Source organism: Mobula hypostoma, chromosome 5 (assembly GCF_963921235.1).
Source record: "Mobula hypostoma chromosome 5, sMobHyp1.1, whole genome shotgun sequence".
In the NCBI taxonomy this organism is placed as follows: Eukaryota; Metazoa; Chordata; class Chondrichthyes; order Myliobatiformes; family Myliobatidae; genus Mobula; species Mobula hypostoma.
In genome coordinates, this window is record NC_086101.1 from 87582048 (window position 1) to 87608504 (window position 26457).

The following is a 26457-nucleotide window of genomic DNA, read 5'->3' on the forward strand; positions in this document are numbered from 1 at the left end:
TGTAGATGTGCTCAATGGTTAGGATGGCTTTACCTGTGATGGACTGGGCCGTATCCACTATTTCTGTAGAATTTTCTGTTCAAGGACATTGGTGTTTCCATACCAGCTGTGATGCAGTCAATATACTCTCCACTGCGCACATACAGAACTTTGTCAAAGTTTCAACTAGTTTAACTGATTTGTTTTCCTGTTGATTATACACATGTTCTTATTTATCAATTATTTTAAACAACTGATTTTTAATTAAGTCATACAGTTTTTCTTTTTCAATTTGAGGCTTTTATATAATATAAATTGAGTAGTAACATTGTAATTTACACTAATTCAAGTCAAGTCAAGTCAAGTCACTTTTTATTGTCATTTCAACCATAACTGCTGGTACAGAACATACTGAAAATGAGACAACATTTTCCAGGACCACGGTGCTACATGAAACAATACAAAAACTACACTGAACTACGTAAGAAAAAAAACACAAAAAACTACACTAGACTACAGACCTATCCAGGCCTGCATAAAGTGCACAAAACAGTGCAGGCACTACCATAAATAATAATAAATAATAAACAAAACAGTAGGCACAGTAGAGGGTATAGTAGGTTGGTGTCAAGCCAGGCTCTGGGTATTGAGGAGTCTGAAGGCTTGGGGGAAAAAACTGTTACATAGTCTGGTCGTGAGAGCTTGAATATTTCAGTGCCTTTTTCCAGATTATGATTCTTGAATTTGATTTATATTTTGCACATAAATGTAATTCAAGTTTCAAATTTCAAGGTGTCATTGGTTTGTATATTTTAGCAAAACTTAAGTTAAGGATTAGTCCTGTTGTTAAACTAGTTTACAATTTAAATACTGCAGATTTTCTTGTCATTCAATCTTCGTACATTTTATAGACATTTATAGTCCACTATATACACTTCATGTTAAGTCAGAAACTGGGATGAGCAGTTTGCCCAGTGTTAATGATGCAGCAATTTTCTCTAAGTAGTCATATAATAAAACCATAAATAGAAACTAATGATCCATCAAAAATTGGTTCCTTGCTCATAACTTTACACAAAGTGTATTTAATGATAAGTGGTTTGGTGTCACAGTTGAATCTGTGCTAGCCAGTGCGCATCTTTATCTAGTTCTAATTGTCCAATTAATATTATTGCCACAGCACAAAGCTATTCTGCAACCAAGGGATAAGGATGAAACAAATCTGCCACAGTCTGAACATGACTATTTCAATTTTATTCAGGACTTCATTTGCAGAGGGAAAATTGCTGAGTGTACTATAAATAATTATATAAAATCTCACCAAATTAACAGATATACTTATTGCTTAACAAAAGATCATAAAAAATAGAAATTCTAATTGCTTAACATAAGAACATAAGACATAGAAGTAGACGTAGGCCATTCGGCCCATTGAGTCTGCTCTGCCATTCCAACATGGCTGATTTATTATCCCTCTCAGTCCCATTCTCCCACACTCTCCTTGCAACCTTTGACTCCCTGACTAATCAAGAAACTATCGACTGCCACATCAAATATCAAGTCAAAGTACATTTATTATCAAAGTATGTATACTTTATATAACCTTGAGATATGACTTCTTACAGGCAACTGCAAAACAGAGAAGCCCAATAGAATCCATTAAAACAAAAGAAGACTGTCAAGCACCCAACGTGCAGAGAAAAGAAAGGAAAAAAAAACATGCAAACAATAACAGTAAGCAAGTGGCATTCAGAACTGAAGTTCACAACAGTGAGTCCACACTGTGATAGTTGCAAGCTGTAGCCACAGTTTGGTGCAGACATAAGTAAGCCTCACTGACCAGCAACTTGAACCGGCTCATGCTTTGCCTCACCTCCGGTCCTAACACCCTGTCCTTTTCAAACTGGCCTGGCGCTTAAATCGTCGAGACCATGCACTCAGACTTGGACCCGGACCCTGCCACTTCGATATGCTCTTGGGCTGGTGCCCCACCACCTTAATATGGCCCGTATCCAACTTTTCCAATTCAGCTTGGTACTTTAATCGATCAAACCTAGGGTCTTCCGAATCGAATTGCCTCTAAGTTCACTCCAGTAATGTCTAAACATTAGCTCATTCCCTGCTCTCCAGCCTGGAGCCCACCGCCTTGATCCAGCTATACTCCATGCTGCAGATGTCCTGTACCAGACTTCAGTTCTCACTACAAGAATGCCAGGTCCTACAGGTAGTTCAAAAATTCAACTCCAACAGGGAAGTTACAGCCTATTGTTTGCAGTGATCATTTAGCAGAAAAAGTGTAATTAATAAAGTATTTAGTTGTTTTCTTTGTTTTATTTGCCACCAGCAAGCAGTTTCTGAGCTTCACAAGTACCATCTTAAACAGGAAGAATCCAGTGACTTAGCCTCTATAGCTGTCAGTGGCAATGAATTCCACAGATTCACCACCTTTTGGCTAAAGAAATTTCTCCTCATCTCTGTTCTAAATGGACATCCCTACAGCCTAAGACTGTGCCCTCTAGTCTTAGACTCTCTTGGTTGCCAGGCTGTAAATATTTGCTTTAAATTTTTAAAATTGATATTAATTTAAATTCATATATGGCTTTTCTGAACTATTCTAAAACTGCTTCGATAGTATTCAAACCAGCTAATCATTCAGCAGAAAAACTCTTATACTGAGGAAAATGCAAGCACAGAGACAGGCTACTTGGCTGCGTCTTTAATTTCTAATGTTCCACATGCCTGAGCCACAGTCCTCTGCGGTTTGGTTTTCTCTTTCTTTTCCCCTTTCAAACACATCTTGAGTTCTTTTGAAAGGAGCAATGTCTCAACATTCCAATCAATCACAAGGCAAAGAACTTTCTCCTTTTGGACCTATCATTAGATAACTTTATGGTAATTAATCTTGGCTGTTCCCCAAAGTGACAAATTACGACTGCATCTACTCTATACAATCTGTGAAAATGTTCAGAGTCTCTTTTGCTACATGTGCATGTTGTGTTTTGTATTGACTTCTAGTACGTAGATTCTGAAATTCAGTTCTCTTAAACTCGCTGGAATTGTGTACAAAGCAGAGCTACTGTTATTTATGTGTGTTTTGTGCAAGGAATCTGTATATCTTATTGAGAAGATATAATGATGTAAAAATTATTTTAAAATTCATGGCAGTAACCAGTATGATTACACAAAATTCTCTGTGTTTGGAGGCTCGAGATCAATGCAAATGGTGGTAAAATACATAAATTCATTCTTGTAATGTATTTTATCTCCACTTCAGAAATTTCACGCAGATCAAGCCTAGACAGAAGCAATGAAAATCTGAATTCTCTGGCTGCTGTGAGGGTTATAAAAGTAATGAGTTTGACCAAGTTCCAAATGGGCTCGAGTCCACGAAGCACAGTGTAATATGACACTAATTATTACTAAATTGGCAATCTCTGAGAAGCTGCAAGAGTATCTTGATAGAAAATAGAAATGTCATATTGATGTAAAAGACTTTTTCTGAGATAAGGGGTGCAGGGCCCGGGGGGGTGGGGTGTGCGGGGGGGCGTGCAGTGTAGTGGGGGGATGGTGGGAAGAGCAGAGAAAATCTTTCTGTAAAGTTCACCGAATATGGCTGAACATTGATGCTAAGAGTGGGTTAAAAGTTAGGAAATGTGTCCAGAGTTTATGGTTCAAATTGTGCTGATGTTGGACAGTGGCTTTACTTCTGTTAACATGCACTGGAGCTGCATACCAGCAGAAGATACTGGTGGAGACCAGGCTTGTGGGAAATCATTAATCAGTTCCTACAACAAATGGGACCTGGTAAAGTTTAGGGAATCCTTTTCATTCATGCCCCGGGATACAGAGAGCAGTAACTTATTTATTTTAAAATACAACTATTTATTTAATTGTAGTGACTTGAAAATGACATCATGATTGTTTTTCCATTCTTATAACCAGTTTGAATTTTGAAACCATAAATGTATTTGTTTTCAGAAGATTGGCAATTTTCTTTAAACTGATGAAAATCCTCACATTAGCCAAAGATAAAACTGAACCCTCAGCTTTTCTTTCTGTCAAACTCTGTCAGGACAGTAGTACATCAAGTCCTCAGGACCACAATTTCTGAGGCAAGTCATTGCTTTCAGAATCCAAAGGCCTAGCCAGATTCTGCTTACTTACTTGTATCAGCTAGATATGTTACAGACTGGAAATATATGACCTGAAAATAATCAGTATACAATATATCTGAAGGCTAAATTTGGCAACCCAGGTCTGTACTAGAAAACCAGGTATAACTTGTGGAGGGCTATCTTAAGGGCAAAGAGACAATTTCGAATGAGGTTGGAGGCAACATTGGATGTACGACATCTGGCAGGATTTGCATGATTGAGTTTAGGGAGTTAGGCGCCAAGTTAAAGGACAGGACCTCCAGGATAGGAATCTCAGGATTGCTACCAGTGCCATGTTCAGGTGGATTTAGAAATAGTGAGATAGAGCAGATCAACACTTGGCTGAAGACATGGTGCAGGAGGAAGGGCTTCAGATTTATAGGTAATTGGGCAGTTTTCCAAGGAAGGTGGGACCTGTTCCGGCAGGACGGTTCACATCTGAACTGGAGGGGGACAAATATTCTTGCAGGTAGGTTTGCTAGAGAGGCTTCAGTGGATTTAAACTAGATACAAGGGGAGAGAGGAACAAGAGTGTATGAACAGATGTAGGGAAGAAGGAAGAAAAAAAAGATAGTAAAGTTGTTTGCACCATTAGTGATAAATAGAGAGTAAGAGATGAAGAATTTCTTAAGTGCATTTATTTTAATACCAGGAGCAAGGGAAGAAATGTGGATGAGCTGACAGTATGGATTGATACCTGGAAATATGATGTTGTAGTTATTAGTGAAACGTGGTTTCAGGAGGGGTGTGATTGGCAACTAAATATTCCTGGATTTTGTTGCTTCAGGTGTGATAGAATTGGAGGGGCAAGAGGGGGAGGTGTTGCATTGCTTGTCAGAGAAAATATTACAGCGGTGCTTTAGCAGGATAGATTGGTGGACTCGTCTAGAGAGGCTATTTGGGTGGAATTGAGGAATGGGAAAGGTGTAGTAACGCTTATAGGGGTGTATTATAAACCACCTAATAGGGAGTGAGAATTGGAGGAGCAAATTTGTAAGGAGATAGCAGATATTTGTAGTAAGCACAAGCTTGTGATTGTGGGAGATTTTAATTTTCCACCCATAGACTGGGAAGCCCATTCTGTAAAAGGGCTGGATGGTTTGGAGTTTGTAAAATGCGTGTGGGACAGTTTTTTGCAGCAATACATAGAGGTACCAACTAGAGAAGGGGCAGTGTTGGATCTCCTGTTAGGGAATGAGATAGGTCGGGTGACGGAGGTATGTGTTGGGGAGCACTTTGTGTCCAGTGATCACAATGCCATTAGTTTCAATATAATTATGGAGAAGGATAGGACTGGACCCAGGGTTGAGATTTTTTATTGGAGAAAGGCTAACTTTGAGGAGATGCGAAAGGATTTAGAAGGAGTGGATTGGGACAATTTGTTTTATGGGAAGGATGTAATAGAGAAATGGAGGTCATTTAAAGGTGAAATTTTGAGGGTATAGAATCTTTATGTTCCTGTTAGGTTGAAAGGAAAGGTTAAAAGTTTGAGAGAGCCATGTTTTCAAGGGATATTGGAAACTTGGTTTGGAAAAAGAGAGATATCTACAATAAATATAGGCAGCATGGAGTAAATAAAGAATGTAAAAAGAATCTTAAGTAAGAAATTAGAAAAGCTAAAAGAAGATACGAGGTTGCTTTGGCAAGTAACGTGCAAATAAATCCAAAGGGTTTCTACAGTTATATTAATAGCAAAAGGATAGTGAGGGATATAATTGGTCCTTTACAGAATCAGAGTGGACAGCTATGTGTGGAGCCAAAAGAGATGGGGGAGATTTTGAACAATTTCTCTTCTTTGGTATTCATTAAGGAGAAGGATATTGAATTGTGTAAGGTAAGGGAAACAAGTAGGGAAGTTAAGGAAGCTATGATGATAGTAATAACATGACTTCTCATTTTTGTTTCTAATGTAAAATTATAATTTAATTGAGAAAGTAGAATAAAAACATTCATGTAAAGAGGTGATCTAACTGTTTTTGAAGGAGACAAGCTCTGGTGGGCTGATCAGGCATCTGGATGGATTGGAATGTGCAACAAAGAGGACGGTTCAGAGCCTGTGGTCATGAGGAAAAATATTGCAACTGTACTGCATATGAAAGTCTATGGAAAAGAGACTCAACAAGGTAAGAAGAAAGCCAAAGATCATTTTTGTACTGCAGGGACAGGATGCTCCAGTGAGTCATTCAATAAACAATTAACTCCAAAACTCAGAAGCTTTGCCTGAGGGCTAAAGTATTACAAGAATTAATTTGTTAAGCCTGTATCGGCAAATGTGGACCTGTTTATCATCTAAAGTAAGGAAAAGCTATCAATGTTCATTAGGTAAGAGACAAAGCCGTCGAAGTATGAAGAGTTGCTCCATCAATCTCAGAGCGACTTCATTGTGGCAGTAGATGAGGCTATGGACCAGCAAGGAATAAGGATTGGAATTAAAATGGTTGGCCACCAGGAAATCCTGCTTGTTGTGGATGGAGCAAAGCTGCTTGACAAAATGGTTCCCCAGTCTATGTCAGATCCCAACGATGTAGAGGAAGCTGCATCGGGTGCAGCAGATACGGTAGCTATCCTTGACAGACTCGCAGGTGAGGTGTTGTCTCACCTGGAGAGACTGGTTGGAGCCTTGAATGGAGATGAGGGAGGAGATGAATGGGTTCCATTAATGCGGCCTGACATGCTGACTCCTTCCAACATTTAGTGTGTGTTATATAGATTGCTTTCTTGGAAAACCCAAACTCCAGATGCAGAAACTCTGAAAAACATTTCAAGAAGGGACATTGGATTGATACTTAGTTTAGTTCTTCTAAGTAATAACATTTTGGCTTTGAAGAAGTCTACATTTAGATAAAAATAGGTTTAGCCACTTCTAGTGATGGAAAAAATGTATATTTCTTTATGGGGAATAAACTGTTTGAGTCTGAAAGTTTGGGTAGGTCCAAACAAGGTAATGAGAAAATATGAAAGTAAAGAACAATTTAATGTTTTAACAAGCTCTGCAGTTTACACATTGCAAGCTTTGGAGTCATAAAGCATTGCATGCAGGTCTCTTCAGACATTTAATTGGGTGCTGAGGATAATTAGCACCACCGCATCGAGGAAATAAATAGATAATTGGGTGCGATGTTATCCAGTTACTACTGTGACTTAAACCTTCCTTGTTTTGTTTTGGATTAGTGAAGAATTTTCTATGTCTGTTTTGTTTTCAATTTAGCCTGAGATTTCTTTTGCCCACCTTTTACTGTTTTTCCTGGGGGTAATTCGTGATAATTAGGATGCTAGAGTGAGAGTCATGAGGTATTTGCAAAACACAGACAAAATAATATGCTGACAGTTATATCATCTTGGGTTAGAACTAGCTTGATGTGTGGTTCTCTGGACTTTCTGGCAGCAACATTCCAATGATTTATTGTCCTGCTGTTTAGAAATCCTGGCTCACTTATAACTGGAGCCTTGATTCCCACGATCCATTTAAACTCTGTGCACCATTTCCTGCCTCCATTAAACTCATGGTTTTTATGAAAAATTCAGTGCACTTCCACGTAACATTTTTTTTAAAAAATTAGAAGTATGTCATAAATTATAACATCCAATAGCCTGGAAAAATGATGGATTATCAAAGGTTTACTTTAGTTTGGCATAAAAAAATTGGGAATCCCTGGATTAGGGTAAAGCAAAAAAGGTTTGTTACAGCTGTAATTTTTATTGTCATTGCATGGCACTAGATATTCACGAACCAAACCCTCCTGCCTCAGCTATGTTTATGTTTATGCACCAGAGAGAAGGAAGTACAAAGACAATAGAAAAAAATGTCATTTTATTTTTAAAAAATGAAGTTGGTGTACCGTGAGCTGAGTTTAGACAACAATCTGCTTTTGTCATTCTGTGTTTATTACAAATCCAATTTGGAAAGTTTCTCAGTTCTAGTTCAACTGTACAGATTTGGCCCAAGTATCTCAAATGGAACTGGCATATGTATACTGGAATTCGGAAATAACATTGGCAAATTAAATTGACGACTCTCAGAAGCTCAATGATCTGTCATCAAGGATCACACAATGATTTTTTTTTAAATTCAGAGTCTTAACTCCAAAATTTATCTTTTGGCCCAATTTTGAATGTTGTCATCGATTGGGTTCATTTATTATGTGCCATGTCATTTCATCTGGGTGATCTTGTTTTTTTCCATGACCATTATTGTCCTTAGCAAATTTTTCTGCAGAAATTGTTTGAAATTACCACCTTCTGGGCAGTGTCTTTACAAGTTGGGTGACCCCAGACGTTATCAGCATTCTTCAGAGATTATCTGCCTGGTGCTACACCTCGTCCAAGGGTAACCTGCAGGCTAGTGGAGGGAAGGAGTGCCTTAAACCTCCTTTGGTAGAAATGTATCTCCACCCTGTCACCTTGATGGGGTATTTGTATTAAATGTTATTCCCACACAACTTTATTCACTACCAATTTGCACTTTTTTTATGTTCCTGATGAGAACTGAACCTAACTTATCTCTACAGGAATTTATACTGTGAAGTAGAAGGGTCAAGATGCAGCAAAAAAGAGCATAAGCACAACAGGACAATCATCATAAATTTTAACAACAGATAGGCTGATACCATTACTGCAGTTTGATTTAATGTTTCATTATTCTAACAAAGTGTGCTTTTCTGAGCTCTTACACGAGATATTTCAGTTCCTACTTCGAATGCAGTTATTTTCATCAATCATTTTGACGCAGATCATTGTACAGTCAGGAGAAATCTCATTATTCATGTAGAATATAGCTAACTGAAGTGATTGGTAGCTCCTGAGAACTGATTTTATATTCCCCATTTAGGTACTAATCTGTGCAGTGTTAACAACGGTGGCTGCTCTCAGCTCTGTCTGCCAGTCTCCGAAACAAGAATAACATGCAAGTGTACTGTGGGCTATAGACTGCACAGGGACAAAATGTCATGTGCAGGTAAGTGTTACCATCATTTGAATGAACCAACTCTGGTTTGAGTTGATGTTCAATTATTCTCTTAGTTCCTTGTTCTGGTCATGTCAAACCTGATTTAGAGTCATTCATGAATGCTTACTGCTGTTTTTCTTTGCAAGATGGAGCACTGTTCCTAAAATGGTATGGTAGCATAGTGGTTAGCACAATGTTTTACAGTACCCGTAACCCAGGTTCATTTCCTGCTGCTGACTGTATGTTGCAAGGACGTGGTGGTGGTACGAACCCAAGTGCTGAACACAGGCGCGGAGGCCAAGTCGGGAGGCATTGGTCGTAGTGAGTGTGGAATTGGTATCCAGAAAGAGTCTTTAGCCAAAGTCTTGGTTTTAGTAGAGAATTCAGGAACGATGCTAGACTTAGAACTGGTAGTCCTAAGAACCATGAAACAAGGTTACTCATACAAGAGTCAACCCCAACGAACTGGCAATTCCTTGTGGTCACAGGGTCTTTATCCTGCAGTTTCGGATGGGAAGCAGGTTTGTGTAGTTAGTGGAACCTGGGAATGATTGGAATTTAAATGAGGTGATTGAGGCCCAATTCCTGAGGTAAATGGCATGGTAGGGGGATTGCCAGAAGGGACCATGACACTGTAAGGAGTTTGTATCCTACAACACCGTTTGGTAGGTTAATTAGTCAATATAAACTGTCCCATGATTAGGCCAATGTTAAATTGAGAGTTGCTGGGTGGCACCCGCACAAAGAGCCCATTCTGCACTGTATCTCAAAAAATAAGGAAATAAAAATAAAGGTAGGTACACTGCTACAACATGAGTTGACGAGTTTAGATTCCCAGCTTAACTCCTTTTATAGAGAGCAGAAAGTTTAATGTTTTTTTTAAATGATTTGTGTGGAGAGCTAGCCTTTAAAGTGTTAGAGTATGTACAGCTGAAAATAGAAGAAAAGAAGTAGCAGAGCAGACCTGGTTCTGGAATTTACTTCACCAGAGACTTGTTTCTGAACTGCCATATTGTTATTAAAGTAGCTTGCTTTAAAATGTCTGTAGAGTCAAACATTTTAGATTCTGTTGATTACATCGAAGCCTATATTTTTGCAGTTGTGTTTTTCTCATTTTTTTGGTCTGTATATTTCTATTATGAAAGATGATACTTGTAGCTGGTAACCTGATCCTTCACTGTTGACATTTAGACAGCTTTGTGAACCTTTATGAAACTTAATTTAAGTTTTCCATTCTCTGCTCTTTCAATTGTGGCATTTGGTCATTGAACATCTTCATGAAACCAGATCAGCTTTTCATCATTGTACATGACTATACATCCCTATTAAAATAAAATAATCAAAACCTTCTTACTTTTGAAAATAAAAAACGTATTTTAATAATTATCTGGTGATAAACTCTTTGTATTATGAAAATAATCATTCAGACCATTAAAATAATCATTTGTTTCTCCCTGCTGACCAATAAACAAAACAGATTCAAGCCCATGTTAAATGTGAAGCATATTGTATCACATATCATTATTGGCTAGGGGATAAAACTGAATAAATGTTGTCAATCAGTGCTTCGAACTGTTTTCTGTTTGAAGGTTATTTCATATTATTCGAGGTCAAGAACTGACATTGAATGCAGAATATCAAAGAAAAGAAGGAAATATATAGCTAAATGGGAACTTACTTTCTAATTTACATATAGAAAATAAAGAAGAGAAATTTATTTATCAGGTTTGGACTCTTTCCTGATGTACTCTGTTCATGAAGAAATCCGAGGGATATCACTGGAACCCAATGATAGATCAGATGCCTTGCTGCCAATATCGGGGACATCGCTCACAGTAGGAATAGACTTCCATGCAGGTTTGTTCCTCTTCCATATTTGTCAAAGTTTGAAGTATTAATGAATTCTTATTCATTGGAGCTAGATAAACATAACAATATTGGACAATCAGTAACTTTTCATCATATTGAGTCATAGGTTAAACGATTCTGAAGCAACAATATTTCTGAATAAGTATTCAGTATATCCTTTATGTTTTGTTTCATTTTGTTTTCTAAATGCAGGAGTCTTGTGTTTCAACAAATCAAAGTAACATAGAAATATATCAAGAGGCGATGGCTGGACAGATTCTTGTTTGAATGTGTTGTATGTGACAGAGCTGTTAGTAAATGGCTGTTTGATTGACATATTGGCTAAGAATGTCATTAATGCTATTATTCACTGGATGGTTATTTCTCCTTGTTTGAACACGGGGTCAAAATCCTTTACTGACCTGCAAGTAAATTAAACATGTGAACAATATCTTGAAAGTATTACTTTTCATGGTGTGCATACAGTGCATACAGTTGTTCTGGCATTCAGATAAGTGTTTGGTCTATTATTTCAACCTGCCTATATATTATCACTCGAATTTAAATATTTGCTGTTCGTTCTTTAAACTTTTTTGTCAGAGAATTTGTTGTTTCTTTTCACTCTAAGTCCTAGATTTTAATTCAGTTCCACCTCTGTTCTACAGCAAACCATGCCAGTGCATCCAATCATTCCTCAAAGATAAAACCTTCCTGATAAAATTCTTGTAAATCCCCTCCTTATCCCTTCTAATACAATCGTATCTTTTCCATAATGTGATGAGCAGAATTATAAATAGAAGTCACACTGTGATCTTATTTTGGATTAAATTATACCATAGCGCCTCTCATATTATTTGCCTTGACTAATAAATAAAGCACCATTTTGTAGTGCTTAGCGATGACCGTGTGAGTTTCCTCCAGGTGCTCTGGTTTCCTCCCATAGTGCAAAGATGTACCGGTTGATAGGTTTATTCATCATTGTATATCCTCGCATGATGAAGCTAGGGTTAAATTGGGGCTTGCAGGGTAGTGCAACCCAAAGGGCCGGAAGATCTTATTCCGCAGTGTATCTCAATAAAGAAATAAGATTATTTATCTTATTAAGATAAATATTCTGACAGTAAAACATTGTATAAGTGGGACAGTATATTGACTGCTTGCATCATAGCCTGTTATGGAAATACCATACAATACCACACCACGCCTTTGAATAGAAAATCCAACAAAAAGTATTGCATGCAGCACAATGGCCAAGATATATGATCACAACCCTCAAGGAACCTTTGCTTCTCCATTCCTCTAAATACTCTTCCATTTATTATATAGTCCCTTCCTTTGTTTACCTGTAGGTTATGTTTTCAACCTAACTGTCTTTTTCATTGATATACTCTGCCAAAGCACTGCACCTCACCCTCAAGCCAATTTCCATGTCATATCAGGTGCCACAGTACTGTAGTAGTTAGCGTGGCACTATTACAGCTCAGGGCATTGCGGTTCAGAGTTCAATTCTGGCATCCCCTGTAGGGAGTCCATATGTTCTCCCTGTGAATGCATGGGTTTCCTCCGGGTGCTCCAGTTTCCTCCCACAGTCCAAAGAAGTACAGGTTAAGTAAGTTAATTGGTCATTGTAAATTGACCCAGTTAGGATAGGGTTAATTTGGGTAGTATGGCTCCTTAGACTGGAAGGGCCTGTTCTGTGCTGTATTTTCAGATAAATAAATAACTTCCAAACTTCCTAATCACATCCCCTAAGGCTGAATTCTACCTTATTAATGGTCACTGCAAAAAGGAGCCCAACTGGAAATGACCTACCCAGTCACCTTTATCCTTCGGGGTGGTGAATACAGCTGACAGATTCTCTCTCAATTCCACAGGTTACAGCTTGTTGGCGACTGTTTAAGCTTCAGTGTATATTGGAATACCATCCTTGTGCAATACACACAAAATTCTGGAAGAACACAGCAAGTGATGTGGTATCTATGAAGGTTAGGTGACCCAGGTTGAGGAAACAAGAGTGCGACAAGACCACTACTTCCGAACACCATGAAGAATTTATCATGAAACACAGACAGTCCCCCCAGCCCACCTTTTTGCCGCCTTCAAATCAGCAGTCTAATCCATTTGGTGGATTGAGAAGCCCTCAGGTCTTACCAACATATCTGGCTTGTCCAGAGAGTGTCACATCCCCATAAAGCAGAGAATGCAGTAATTCCTCATTTCCCTCTCAGACAGCAATTTTGTCCTTGGGTCCTCAATCTTGTTCTCCAGTGACTGCATATTTGCTAATAAGATGCAGGGTAGAGGAAGTTTTACACTTCAACGTTTTAATCAAGCTTGGAGCCTTCCTGTCCCTCCTCTTTTTCTGCTTAAAGGTGTCCTACCTGCATTCCTGAGAGTTAAGTCTGCTGAGTCCTTCAGAAGATCATGAATATGCTAGTTTTGTTGAGACGGTTCAAAAGTACATTACTTGAAAGGAAATTACAGGCTGCAGATTACAGTGAGAGTAGTTCGGAAGAAGTATAAGCTTTGTAAGCTGCCCGCAAAGTATTGCTGTGTGTCATCAGCACCATGCTGATTGTTTTGCAACAATCTTACACTCAACAACAAGACCAAGGAATTGATAATGGACCTTCAAGGAAAAGGTCCTGAAGTCTTCAGGAAGACTTCTTCTATTCCATTTTTTAATAATATCATAGTCATTATGGATGTAGACTCAACTTCACATTTCCACCTAACTCTAATGCTTGAATTAAAAATAAACATCCTGTTTTTGCTGATCATTGAAGGAGAGAGTTCCAAAAATTTGCAATCCTCTAAGAGAAAACATTTTGCCTCATTTTTGTTTAAGCCGTGTGAATTCATTATTTTGAAAAAAAGTGTTGCCTCGTTTTCTCCCAAGGAAATATCCACTCTGTGAGAACCTTATGTAACACCTGTGTGGTCTTGTCTCATGTGACTGGTTGCTGCACTCTTTATGAGAAAATCAAATTACATAGTACTACACTAGGTAATAGTAGGCCACAGAAGCTCTAGATATCAGAAGGAGGTAGTAAATAGATAACATACACTTGTAGAGGTATTTTTGTTTATAAAAATAGCAATATACAAAATGTTTATGAGTAAGAACAATTCAAAATTGGAACATTCTGTCTAATCAAATTCCTTTTTAGTGAGAATCAGTGAGATTCATTACAATAACTTTTATTTCTCCAATTTCTCTAATTAGATCTAGTGTTATTCCCTTTTTAAAGGCTTACAAATAAACTCCTTTCATGATAATTCTCCAACATCAGAACCTTTAAACAAAGTATCTCATTCAGTAACTTATCAAAGTCTTTGCAAAAATAATCAGTTCTTCCAGAAAATCAAATTCAGATCCTTCGAATGAAAACTAAACTTATTCATCCAATTGTATTATATCCTCTACGTCTTGAAACATTTGTTCCCATGCTGATTCTTCGATCTTGGCTGGCTTGTCATCCTGTTTCTTGATTTGTAGGATCAAATAGTGGGTCATCCCCTGATAGCTGATTCACAATACTTCAAACAAAAAACAACTTGTCCTCTATATAACCCATAAGTTCTTATCTGCATTCTATTTTCTATTTCAATGTACTAAGTCCCCTCCTTTACCCCCTGTATACGCAAGACTGTGTCGCCACCCACAGTTCTAATCTGCTAATTACATTTGCCGACAGCACTACACTGATTGGCCTTATCTCAAACAATAACGAGATGGCTTACAAGGAAGAAGTCATCCCTCTGACACAGTGGTGTCAAGAAAATAACCTCTGCCTCAATGTCGCAAAATCAAAGGAGCTGGTTGTGTATTATAAGGAGGAATGGAGATGGGCTAACCCCTATTGACATCAATGGATCTGGGGTGGAGAGGGTAAACAGCTTTAAGTTCCTTGGCAGCCACATCACTGAAGACATCACATGCTGTGTGGTGAAAAAGGCACAACAGCACCTCTTTTACCTCAGACGGTTGAGGAAGTTTGGTATGGGCCCCCATATCCTAAGAACTTTCTACAGGGGTGCAGTTGAGAGCATCCTGACTGGCTGCATCACTGCCCGGTATGGGAACTGTACCTCCCTTAATCGCAGGATTCTACATATCTGTAGTTGTAAACGTCCCATGATTCAGGACATTTACAAAGACAGGTGAATAAAAAGGGCCCGTAGGGTCATTGGGGACCTGATTCACCCCAACCACAACCTATTCCAGCTGCTACCATCCAGGAAACGGTACTGCAGCATAAAAGTCAGGACCAATAGGCTCTGGGACAGCTTCTTCCACCAGGCCATCAGACTGATTAACTCACACTGATTTGAGTGTATTCTATGTTACACTGACTGTTCTATTTATTATTAATTATTATATATTACTATGATTGCACATTTAGACGGAGATGTAATGTAAAGATTTTTACTCCTCATGTATGTGAAAGATGTAAGAAATAAAGTCAATTCAACTCAGGTTAACTCAATATCACACTATCACTTCCAAACATTTCTCAATTACAACACTACTCAACAAATTTCACTCACAAATTATGCACTCAGTAAAATTCTAAAAGTAAATTGTAAAAGGAACAATAAAAGTCTTTTAACTCACCATATCCCTTGGTATGATTTTACAGAACAAATTCCTAATTACATGGGAGAGATCTTGGACACTATTCTGCCAATACTGTCTCACTATCACTGCTGTTTGTTCTAGCTGAGCTTCAATAGAACTTTTATCAATATCATCTCTCCTCCAGGCATTTCACCCTGAGGTTTTCAAGCAAGTAAGGTAGAGATGCTCCACTTTTAAGAGTTTATATCTTTAGCTTCTAATAGTTTGTCTCATTTCTATCGCTTGACCGTGCCTGCATCAACCACACCTTGTTCTCGCATAGCTTTCCCCCCCCCCAAGTTCTCTCTTTTAAAAAAAAATCAATAAACCTTGTTTTCATCCCTCCACAGGTGAAGCTTTCTAACGTTACATATTTGGGTTTAATTAGCCTGTGTTACACTTATAAAGGCTGCTGAGGATTGTAAATGTTTTGATTGTTCTCTCTGACTGAGCCTAGCCAGCACACCATTCAATCATAAGATAACCACACTTAGTAAACTGTCCTGAAATACTTCCAACAAGTTAACATCCTTCCTTAATTAAGGAGTCTGATAATATACCCAGTACACCAAATATGGTTCAATGTTACTCTGTACAGCTGAATTATAATCTATCTACTTCTTTGCCAATTCCTCTAGAAATAAACAATAATTCTCTTCTCATTTCCATCTGTAATAGTTCCAGCATACAAATCTTTGCTCAGACACCAGGATCCCACTGCACCTGAATCACTGAAATATCAAATTATTTATTCAGAATAGCCTTTAGGACTTTCCTTCAGGACTTGGATGTTGATGGGAAAGATATCAGAATCATCAGACATTTGTGTTGGGAACAAAGAGCAGGAATGAGAGTTGAAAAAGCATAAGTGATTTTGTCCAGATTAACAGGGGAGTCAGATAGGGTTGTGTTTTTTCCACCGATGTATTCAACCTTTATAGCGAGATGATCCTAAGATAAATTAGCAGTATTCCAGGCATGAAAATTGGTAGATACAATTTGAACAACCAATTATATGCAGATGACTCAGTGCTGATAACTACTTCTAAAGAGAGGCTTCAAGAACTACTAGATAAAGTCACTGAAAGAAGTGCAAAGAGAGAATTGACCATCAACTGCAAGAAGACTGAATATATGGTTGTCACAAAGAAGATGAAATACAAAAATGCCGACTGAACGATTAAACAAACATGAAAGTCAATTACTTAGGGTCAGGTTGTTGGTGAAATTAGAAGAAGGATTGGGGTTGCTAAATGCACATTTGAGTGTTTGAGCAAGCTACAAAAGAAATGTAGGGTAATAGAGATAGAGAGAGGACAATCTGCAGAAATGTGGTTTTTGAGAAGAATAATGAAAATATTGTGGAAGGACAGAGTAACAAATGAGGAAGTGTTGTGAAAATCCAGCATAAGAAAAGAGCTGATATCAATCAGGAAGCTGCAGCTGGAACTTCTGGGACATGTAGAGTGCCTATAAAGAGTATTCACCCCCTTGAAAGTTTCCATGTTTTATTGTTTTACAACTTTGAGTCACAGTGGATTTAATTTGACTTTTTGACACTAATCAACAGGAAAAGACTCTTTCATGTCAAAGTGAAAACAGATCTCTACAAAGTTATCTAAATTACTTACAAATATAAAACACAAAATAACTGACTGCTTAAGCATTCACCGCCTTAATGCGACACATCAAATTGTCACTGGGGCAGCCAATTGGTTTTAGAAGTCACATAATTATTTAAATGGAGATTATCTGTGTGCAGTCAAGGTGTTTCAATCGATTGTGGTAAAAACACACTTGTATCTGGAAGGACGTCCTGTTGGTAAGTCAGTATCCTGGCAAAAACTACAACATAAACATGAAAAAACACTCCAAGCAACTCCGCAAAAATGTTATTGAAAAGCACAAGTCAGGATACAAGAAAGTTTCCAAGTCAATGAATATCCCTTGGAGTACAGTTAAGACAATCATCAAGAAATGGAAGGAATATAGCACAGGTGTAAATCTGCCTAGTGCAGTTCATCCACAAAAACTCAGTGACCATGCAAGAAGGCGACTAGTGAGGGAGGCCACCAAGAGAGGTATGACAACTCTGGAAGAGTTACAAACTTTAGTGGTAGAGATGGGAGAGACTGCGCATCCAACAACTTTAGCCCGGGTGTTTCACCAGTCGCAGCTTAATGGGAAAGTGGCAAAGGGAAATCCACCGTTGGAAAAAAAAGCTCACATGAAATCTCGGCTAGAGTTTACCAGAAGGCATGAGGGAGACTCTGAAGCCAGCTGAAAGAAGGATCTATGGTCTGATGAAACCAAAGCTTTTTGGCCATCAGACTAAATGCTATGTTTAGCGTAAGCCAAACACTGCACATCATCAAGAACACACCATCCGTACCATGAAACATGGTGATGGCTGCATCATGCTGTGGGGATGCTTCACTGCAGCAGGTCTTGGAAGGCTTGTGAAGGTAGGGGGTAAAATGAATGCAGCAAAACACAGAGAAATCCTAATGAAGTCTGCAAGAGAACTGCAACTTGAGAGAAGATTTGTTTTCCATCAAGACAGTAGCCCCAAGCATAAAGCCAAAGCTACACAGGAATGGCTTAAAAACAACAAAATTTATATTTTGGAGTGGCCAAGTCAGAGTTTAGACATCAATCCAATTGAGAATTTGTGGCTGGAATGGAAAAGGGCTATTCACTCACAATCCCCATGCGATTCGACAGAGCTTGAGCAGTTTTGTAAGAAGAATGGGGAAAAGTGCATATGTGCAAAGCTGATAGAAACCTATCCACACAGACTCAAGGCTGTAATTGCTACCAAAGATGCATCTACTAAATACTGACTTAAAGCGGGTGAATACTTACGCAATCAATTACTTTGTGTTTTATATTTTTAATTAATTTAGATCACTTTGCAGAGAAAACTTTCGGGGGGGGGCGGAATTCACTGCACTGGGAAAAGTGAAGCTCAAACATCTTGCACTCTCAGGAAAAAATTGATGAATGAAAGAGTTGTGGTCAGCAGTGCATGACATTTATGTGTTGCATCAAGGGATGAACAGGGAAAAATTTTGAAGAACCTATTAGAACTTCTTAGATTAAAGACACATGAAAGACCATGATTGCCTACGTCATACAACATAGCACATAATGATTGTTTTTCCTTGTGGTCCCAATGGAAGCATGGATACATCTGCTTTTTAGGTTTATGCCTACTTTTCATTAAAATAGTGGGAGGAAACTGTGATCTCTACACTGGGTGTGATAGTAGGAGAATTGGAGGGAGGCCATTGTTTCTGCAAAATGGAATCACCTGAGAATAAACAATTCTATTCAACAGACTGAGTCCAGTTTATTGCAATGTTTAAAGCGTTGCTCTAGGTTAGGAACCTGGGCTCCCCTTAGGAATGTAGAATTATCCACTATAGATCAATATTTACATACTTCTCCTACCATCATACCGATACTGTGGTGTGAAAAGAGTCACTCACATTGTCCATTATTCCTGTTGAACAAAGCTTGTTTATTTCAATTGAGCTTACAGTTGAAAATGGGAAACATTTGTTCATGCTTTCTCTCCAAATGTAGAGATACTGATATTTTTATGCATAATCAGAGACAAAGGTACATCTTACAATATTTTCATCCACTGCACAAACATACTCTTAAAGCCAATCAAGTTGAAAAGATCTCATGATCATCAATCGCACCTGTAGTGTGGGAAAGGAATGTATTGTTCTTGCCTTGTTATTGTCTAGCGCTGTATAGGAACACACTGTCTTCACTTCAACAATCCTCCCACAGAAAACTTGCTGGTACTACTTATGTATGTGGCAAACACAGTCTCAGCACTCTCTCTAAACCATTCCTTAAAAGTTCAAAGTAAATGTATTGTCAAAGTACATATTTGTCACCATGTACAATCCTGGGATTCATTTTCTTGGGGGCATACTCAATTAATCCATAATAGAATAATAACCATAATAGAACTAATGAAAGACCGCACCAACTGCCTGTTCAACAATGAGCAATAAACAACAAACTGAAAATACAAAAAGAAATAAATAATAATAAATAAATAATTGAGAGAACGTGAGATGAAGCGTCCTTGAAAGTGAGTCCATACATTATGGGAATGTTTCAATGATGGAGTAAGTGAAGCTGAGTGAAGTCATCCCCTTTGGTTCAAGAGTCCGATGGTTGATGGATAATAACTGTTCCTGAACCTGGTAGTGTGAGTCTTGTTGTTCCTATACCTTTTTCTTCATGGCAGCAGTGAGAAGAGAACATGTCCTGTGTGGTGGATGCTGCTTTCCTGTGACAGAGCTCTGTGTAGATGTGCTCAGTTGTGCGAGGGCTTGACCTGTGATGGACTGGACTGAATCCATTACTTTCTGTAGGATTTTCCATTCAAGGTATTGGGGTTTCCAGACTGTACCGTGATGCAACCAGTAAATATACTCTCCAATACACATCTGTAGAAGTTTGTCAAAGTTTTAGATGTTATGCTGAATACTTGCGATTTCTTAATGGACAGGTCCTCTAAAATAATGACACTGAGGAATTGAAATTTGCTGATAGAAGAGAGTTCACATTGTCCGACAGACTCCAGTAAGCGTGTGCATTCATTGGTTTTATTCATTACAACATAATGTTATATCTCATTGTTTTATCTTTCCTATCCATCCTTATACCTGTCCTATTCACACATTGCAATAATACATTAGTAAGAAGCTTCTGAGATATTGTACATATTCCATTTGAAATATTTTGACATTTTCAAATATCAACGATTTACCTGGAGTGATTCATTCAGAAAGTCAATATCTCTATTTTTGATGTGTCTTCTCTCTGGTACATACTTAACGACAAGACTTTTAACCAACTTGGAATTGCATCTGCAGTCATGTTTTTGAATCTCATTTTTGTAACACACCTTTCATTAAGAAGTATGATGCACTTAGACACTGAAGACTTAGAATATTAAATTTTTTCTCCATCGCATTAAACTTCCTAGCAGCCACTTTAATTGTGGCCACTTGATGGGATTTTTTCCCGTTAACATAAATGGAATATTGTTGAAGGGCTACAGTCAGTTCCAGAGGTCATTTTAAATTTTGCCACTGGTCCAAATTAATTTTTGCTAGTTGGTTAGCAGAAGAACATTTGCAGTTCAAATGACCATGTCTGAAAATCCTGATTAAGAAAGCAGAACCTGAATAAAGATTTTCCTAGTTAATTCTTTTGAACCCCTAGATTAATAGCAGGTGCTTTGAGCGCAAAGGAAATCTGTAGAATTTGAATATGTACATATGTCTTGTTCAAAAATGGAAGTAAATTGCTTTGCTGTGTGCTTGGTGTCTAATCAATTTGTTATGAGTGCATTTGCCTCAGTGCAAGGCAAGAGAAGTTCAACTCCATCTTAGGTGCGATTAAATGATGTAATTGAAATACCATTGCCTGCCTTCTACAAAGTCCTTGTGAAATCTTACTTTAGTGAAAAATCATTTGCTTGTGTTGGTACATTTTTATTTAATGAAATGTTAGTGAGGCTAGTCCTAAGCAATATACTGCAGAAATTTTCATCTTATATGCAGAATCAGAAATTGTTCTGAATAAAGGTTTGAATACATGGGACTATATCTGTAACAGGAATACCTATAAAACCATTGACATAGGAGTCAAATTAGGCCTTTTGGCCCTTCAAGTCTGCTCCATTATTCTATCATGGCTGATTTGTTATATCTTTCAACCTCATTCTCCTGTCTTCTCCCTGTAACCTTTGACACCCTTACTAATTGAGAACCTACCTACCTCTGAAAGCACACCACTTAGTAGAAAATTAATGCACAAATAATAAAAAATGGATATGATCTCAATTACCACAAAGAAATGGGTGCCAGGTGACCAGTGCCATAAACAAATGTTCTGGTGTGATTGACATAGGCAGAAATCAGAAAGTGTTGCAACAGTTCTGAAAATCAATATTGATGTTAGAAATTAATCTGGCTCAGAAAACCAAGATAGGGAACCTTGGTTTTCAAGACATGTTGAGGCCCTGGTTAAGAAAAAAATAAGCAGGTGCACAGCAGGTATGAGCAGGTAGGAACAAATGAAGTGCTGTGGAGCATAAGAAATGCAAGAGAACACTTAAGAAAGAAATCAGGAGGGTTCAAAGAAGGTGGTTTGAGTTATAAGGAAAGATTAAGTAGGTTAGGACTTTATTCCTAAAGGGTGAAAGGTGAAAAGTTTAAGAGGAACATGAGGGAAAACTTCTTCACTCACGAGGGTCATGAGAGTGGAACGAGCTGCCAGCACAAGTGGTGCATGCGAGCATGATTTCAATGTAAAAGAGAAATTTGGAGAGGTACATGGATGGTAGAGGTATGGAGGCTATGGGGTACCGCAAGGCTCAGTGCTGGGACCCCAGTTGTTTACAATATATATTAATGACTTAGACGAGGGAATTAAATGCAGCATCTCCAAGTTTGCGGATGACACGAAGCTGGGCAGCAGTATTAGCTGTGAGGAGGATGCTAAGAGGATGCAGGGTGACTTGGATAGGTTAGGTGAGTGGGCAAATTCATGGCAGATGCAATTTAATGTGGATAAATGTGAGGTTATCCACTTTGGTGGCAAAAACAGGAAAACAGATTATTATCTGAATGGTGGTCGATTAGGAAAAGGGGAGGTGCAACGAGACCTGGGTGTCATTGTACACCAGTCATTGAAAGTGGGCATGCAGGTACAGCAGGCGGTGAAAAAGGCAAATGGTATGCTGGCATTCATAACGAGAGGATTCGAGTACAGGAGCAGGGAGCTACTACTGCAGTAACTCCCCACTAAAGGGATCAGGAGGTATGGAGGGAAGGCTGGTACAGGGTTCTGAGTTGGATGATCAGCCATGATCATACTGAATTGCGGTGCAGGCTCGAAGGGTTGAATGGCCTACTCCTGCACCTATTTTCTATGTTTCTATGGTCCTGGTACAGGTCAATAGGAGCAGGCAGCTTAAATGGTTCTGCATAGACTAGATGGTCCAAATAGCCTGTTTCTATGCCATATTTTCCTTTGATTTTATAAGGATTCAGCTTGGCTGGCAAATCCTCAAAGCAATGTAGAGTATAAATCAAAAAGCAATGGAGACTTACAAGGAAAGTATCACCATAATCATCTGTGAATTCATTTTCATATGGATTTAACAAACCAAATTGCCAGAAATTGAGTTTGTAGGGTGTATCTGGGATGGTTTCATAAGCAAAAGGGTCAATGGTGTCAAACCAAAGGGCAACAGGCTATTATAAATCCGATCATGTGTCATGAGAGAGGAATAATTGATGAACTCATTGTTAAGGAATATAATCGGAAATTTAAATCTGCAGTTAGTGTCTTAAGTATAAATTAATCACAAAGGTATGAAGGTAGATTTGAAGATCGTAAAAGAATTGATGCAAAAATAATGTGTGCTTGGGTTGTCAAATTGCTTAACTCTGGAAAGATCTCCATCGATTGGAAAACGGATAATGTCAAGGAATTGCCAGAGGAGAAAGGGGGGGGGATACCAAAGCAGGAAGTAACTGGCCATTTTGCCTGATACCTGTCATCAGACAAAGGCTGACTTTCATTATCGAGAGAGTAGGAGCAGGACAAAGAGGAAATTGTAATATAACAGAGTCAGCATGGTTTGAATATAGGAAAATAGTATTTGACAAATTACAGCTCTGTGAGAATGGGTAGACGTTTGTATGAAGTAAGTTGCAGGAAGCAAAAAAGAATATTAAGTTATGAGAGTGGACAAAAATTTGGCAGTGTTGTGGAGAAATGCATTACCTTGAAGAATAGAAAAGCAGAATGTTTCTTTTTAAATGGACTGAGATTATAGAATGTTGTGGCATAGAGAGAACTGAGTGTCTTTATACATGAAGCACAGAATGTGATTAACAAAGCCAATGCAAAGGTGTTCTTAATTGCAAGATGTTTGGTGTGGGAGGAGATGGGAAATTTTGCTACAGTTCTACAGGGCATTAGTGACATCTCATCTGGAGTGCCACATGCATTTTTGATTTCCAAATTTAAGGAAGATATACTTGCACTAAGTACAGTTTAGATAAGATGTAGCAAATGAAATTCAACATCGACTGAGCCCAATTACCAGTCAAGATGGCACCAACTGCAGTCTCCATCAAGGTTGTGGCTCAGAATTAATTGTTTTTGTAGGTCCGTGGGGATGGTTTTGGGACAGAGAGAGAGTTAGGAAGTCAGATTAAGGTTTAGGAACAGGGGAAGTTGGGAGTCAGGCCTCCCACTCCACCCTTCGTGTTTGAAGTCCAGAAAGACATCCAGAGTCCAAGCCTTCGCTCTTCACTCTAAGGACATGCATCTGTCTATGTCACTGGCACGGATATCTATTTGCCCCTGGTCAGTGAGTCCCAGCATTGGATGTTCATGTGAGCAGGAGGCAGGAGGAGGCATGAGGGTCAGTCAGTGAGAGTGGAGTTTGAGTCTGGAATTTGGGGTTTTGTGATTCTCTAGTCCGGAGGTCGATACCAAAGATGTACAAATGTCGGAATCCGAATGCTGGAGACTGAAGGCCCTGAGGTCTGCTGTAGAGTTGGAGGAATATTTATCTGTGTGGGTGGGCGGGAGGGAGGGTGGAAAATTTGTTTTGCTTGAGTTTTGCTGCTTGTTGTGTTCTGTTTCAGTGCATTCTGTGTTGTTCTGTCAGGCATTGTGGGCATGCTATGTTGGTGCTGGAAGGTGTGGAGATATTTGTAGGTTGCTGCCAGCATATCCTTAGGAGTGTTAGTTAACATAAATGCAACATTCCTGTCACTCCTTGAACTAGCCACCAGAGGGAGGCAGAGCTGACAAGGCCGAACCTATCTGCTACCTGCCAACTAGGCTAATTATTAGTTCATGGTTATCATTTGTGTCTTTGTTTGTAGCCCTATAAAAGTTCTTCCCCTGTTGTTTCTTTGTTCAGTCTTGGAATCATCTTTTGTAAGTGAAGCCTTGACTTTGTAGGAAACTAGAGTCTCTGAAACTTGAGTTAATTTTTGGTTTTGATTTTGCATGTAAGTTTCTTCGACCCTATCCCTGTACATCCCCTCCTAAGGAATCTAGTAAACCCTTGTTGGATTTTTTCTTCTAATCTTGCCTGACTTGTTTCTGTAATTGGGTTCACTACTATTCATTCTGAGGGAAGTTAAAACTGAAGAAGTTACCTAGTCAGCTGTGACAACTTCCATGTGTCTGTAATAAATGAGTCTGACTCTAAACTACTGTACTGTGAATTTTTGAAATGAGTAACAACAAGGGTAAGTACAAAATACAGGCAGTGTCAAAGTAATAGCCATACAATTCAATCAGCTGTTAAACTGCATTTGCTATGACCTTCAAACAGATGAAGCTTTACACCTATTTGGCTGCATGATGGGAAACACAGCTCTCAATCGGCAATCTGTTCATCAAGTCAAATGTCTTTTGACAAATGTTTACATATCAATTGCTGTTTCAAGAATGTGTTAACTACATTTTACCTGACATTGTGGCAAGCCAGGTAGTCCTGCTACCCCACAGATCCAGATTGGGAATTGAGCCCAACCTTTGGTTCTGTCTGTGCAGAGTATTTACTTTCTCCCTGTAACCATGTGGAGTTTGGTCTCCTTCCACATCCAAAAGAAGTACTGACTGGTAAGTTAATTGGCCACTGTAAGTGATCTCTTGTATAGGTGTGTGTGGAAAAGAATCAGTGGGGAGTTGATAGGCCAGGCATGTGAAAAAAGAATATATGACTTGGGAAATAATTGGAGGAATGGGATTGCTCTGAGTGGCAGTGTAGAGCAATTGAACCCAAGAACCTCATCCTGTATTACAAAAGGAATATGAGGAAAAAATACTGTATTTTTGAATATTCAAATCTGTCCATAAACTGTAGATGTTGTTCTGTGTCTCTTATTCGATTTCAGCTCTTTAGAGAGTCTAGTTTATTTTCAAACAACCTGCATACTGCAGAATATTATGATTGCTTTAATTTTTAATCTCCTTAGTTTGAGTTTTCATTGTTGGACTGTATAACATGAAAGGAAACTCACCAGGCTCTGCAGCAGGACTACATGTGCCTGCCTTCAAGCCACCAATTTTCTATGGTAACTTTGGCATGTCTGTCTGGCTGTGACAATGGGAGTTTGGCAACACATGAATCAATCTGACATCTGCTTTAAGGATTGTTGTAGACAGTCCTCATTCTGTGAATGACACTGTTCATAAAAGTTATGGTCACCCCGCCATCAAATTTTCCGGTCTACCTACTTGAATATCAACATTGGGATTAATAATATGATATGTGCACAAAGGCATAAATGGATAACTAATGCTTGATGATCTTGTTGCCTGTTGAATATCAACAGCAGCATTCCATAATGCAACATTTTACAAAGTACCACAATCAGTGATAATCCTGATTCAAAGTGGAAAATATGAAGCATTCCGCATCTCAGCTAGTATCTGAAAGCAGGATGCAGAATTGATGTTTCAGGTCATTACCTTTCATTGACCTGAAATGTTAACTCTGTTTCTTTCATGATTTAAATCTTCATGATTTTCTCATTTTATTTCAGATTTCCACCATCTATAGCTTTTTGTAATTTTTTTTGTGGCCAATTAAACTAATCTCTTCTGCTTACACAATGCCTATATTCTTGCATTTCCCTCACATACATGAGTCTATCAAAATGTTCCTTAGAAGTCTCTCATATATCTGCTTCTCCCACCACCCCAGGCAGCCTATTCCCGGCACCCACTACTCACTGTCTTAAAAATTAAAAAAAAAAACTTGTTCCTCATATCTCCTTTAAAATTACCCCTCTCACCTTAAGTACATAACCTCTGGTATTAGATATTTCAGCCCT

The 26457-nt window shown here is 38.5% G+C and overlaps 1 protein-coding gene across 3 annotated transcripts in view; it reads left to right on the forward strand.

Annotated features, from left to right (window-relative positions):
* The window catches only part of LOC134346855 (low-density lipoprotein receptor-related protein 1-like), a 2119020-nt gene that overhangs the window by 1642487 nt on the left and 450076 nt on the right, over window positions 1-26457 (forward strand). For all 3 annotated transcript variants that reach the window (XM_063048628.1, XM_063048629.1, XM_063048630.1), the window contains 3 exons: window positions 6116-6256; window positions 8962-9087; window positions 10804-10935. In XM_063048628.1, the coding sequence (XP_062904698.1) occupies window positions 6116-6256; window positions 8962-9087; window positions 10804-10935 (399 nt within the window). The remainder of the gene's footprint in view (window positions 1-6115; window positions 6257-8961; window positions 9088-10803; window positions 10936-26457) is intronic.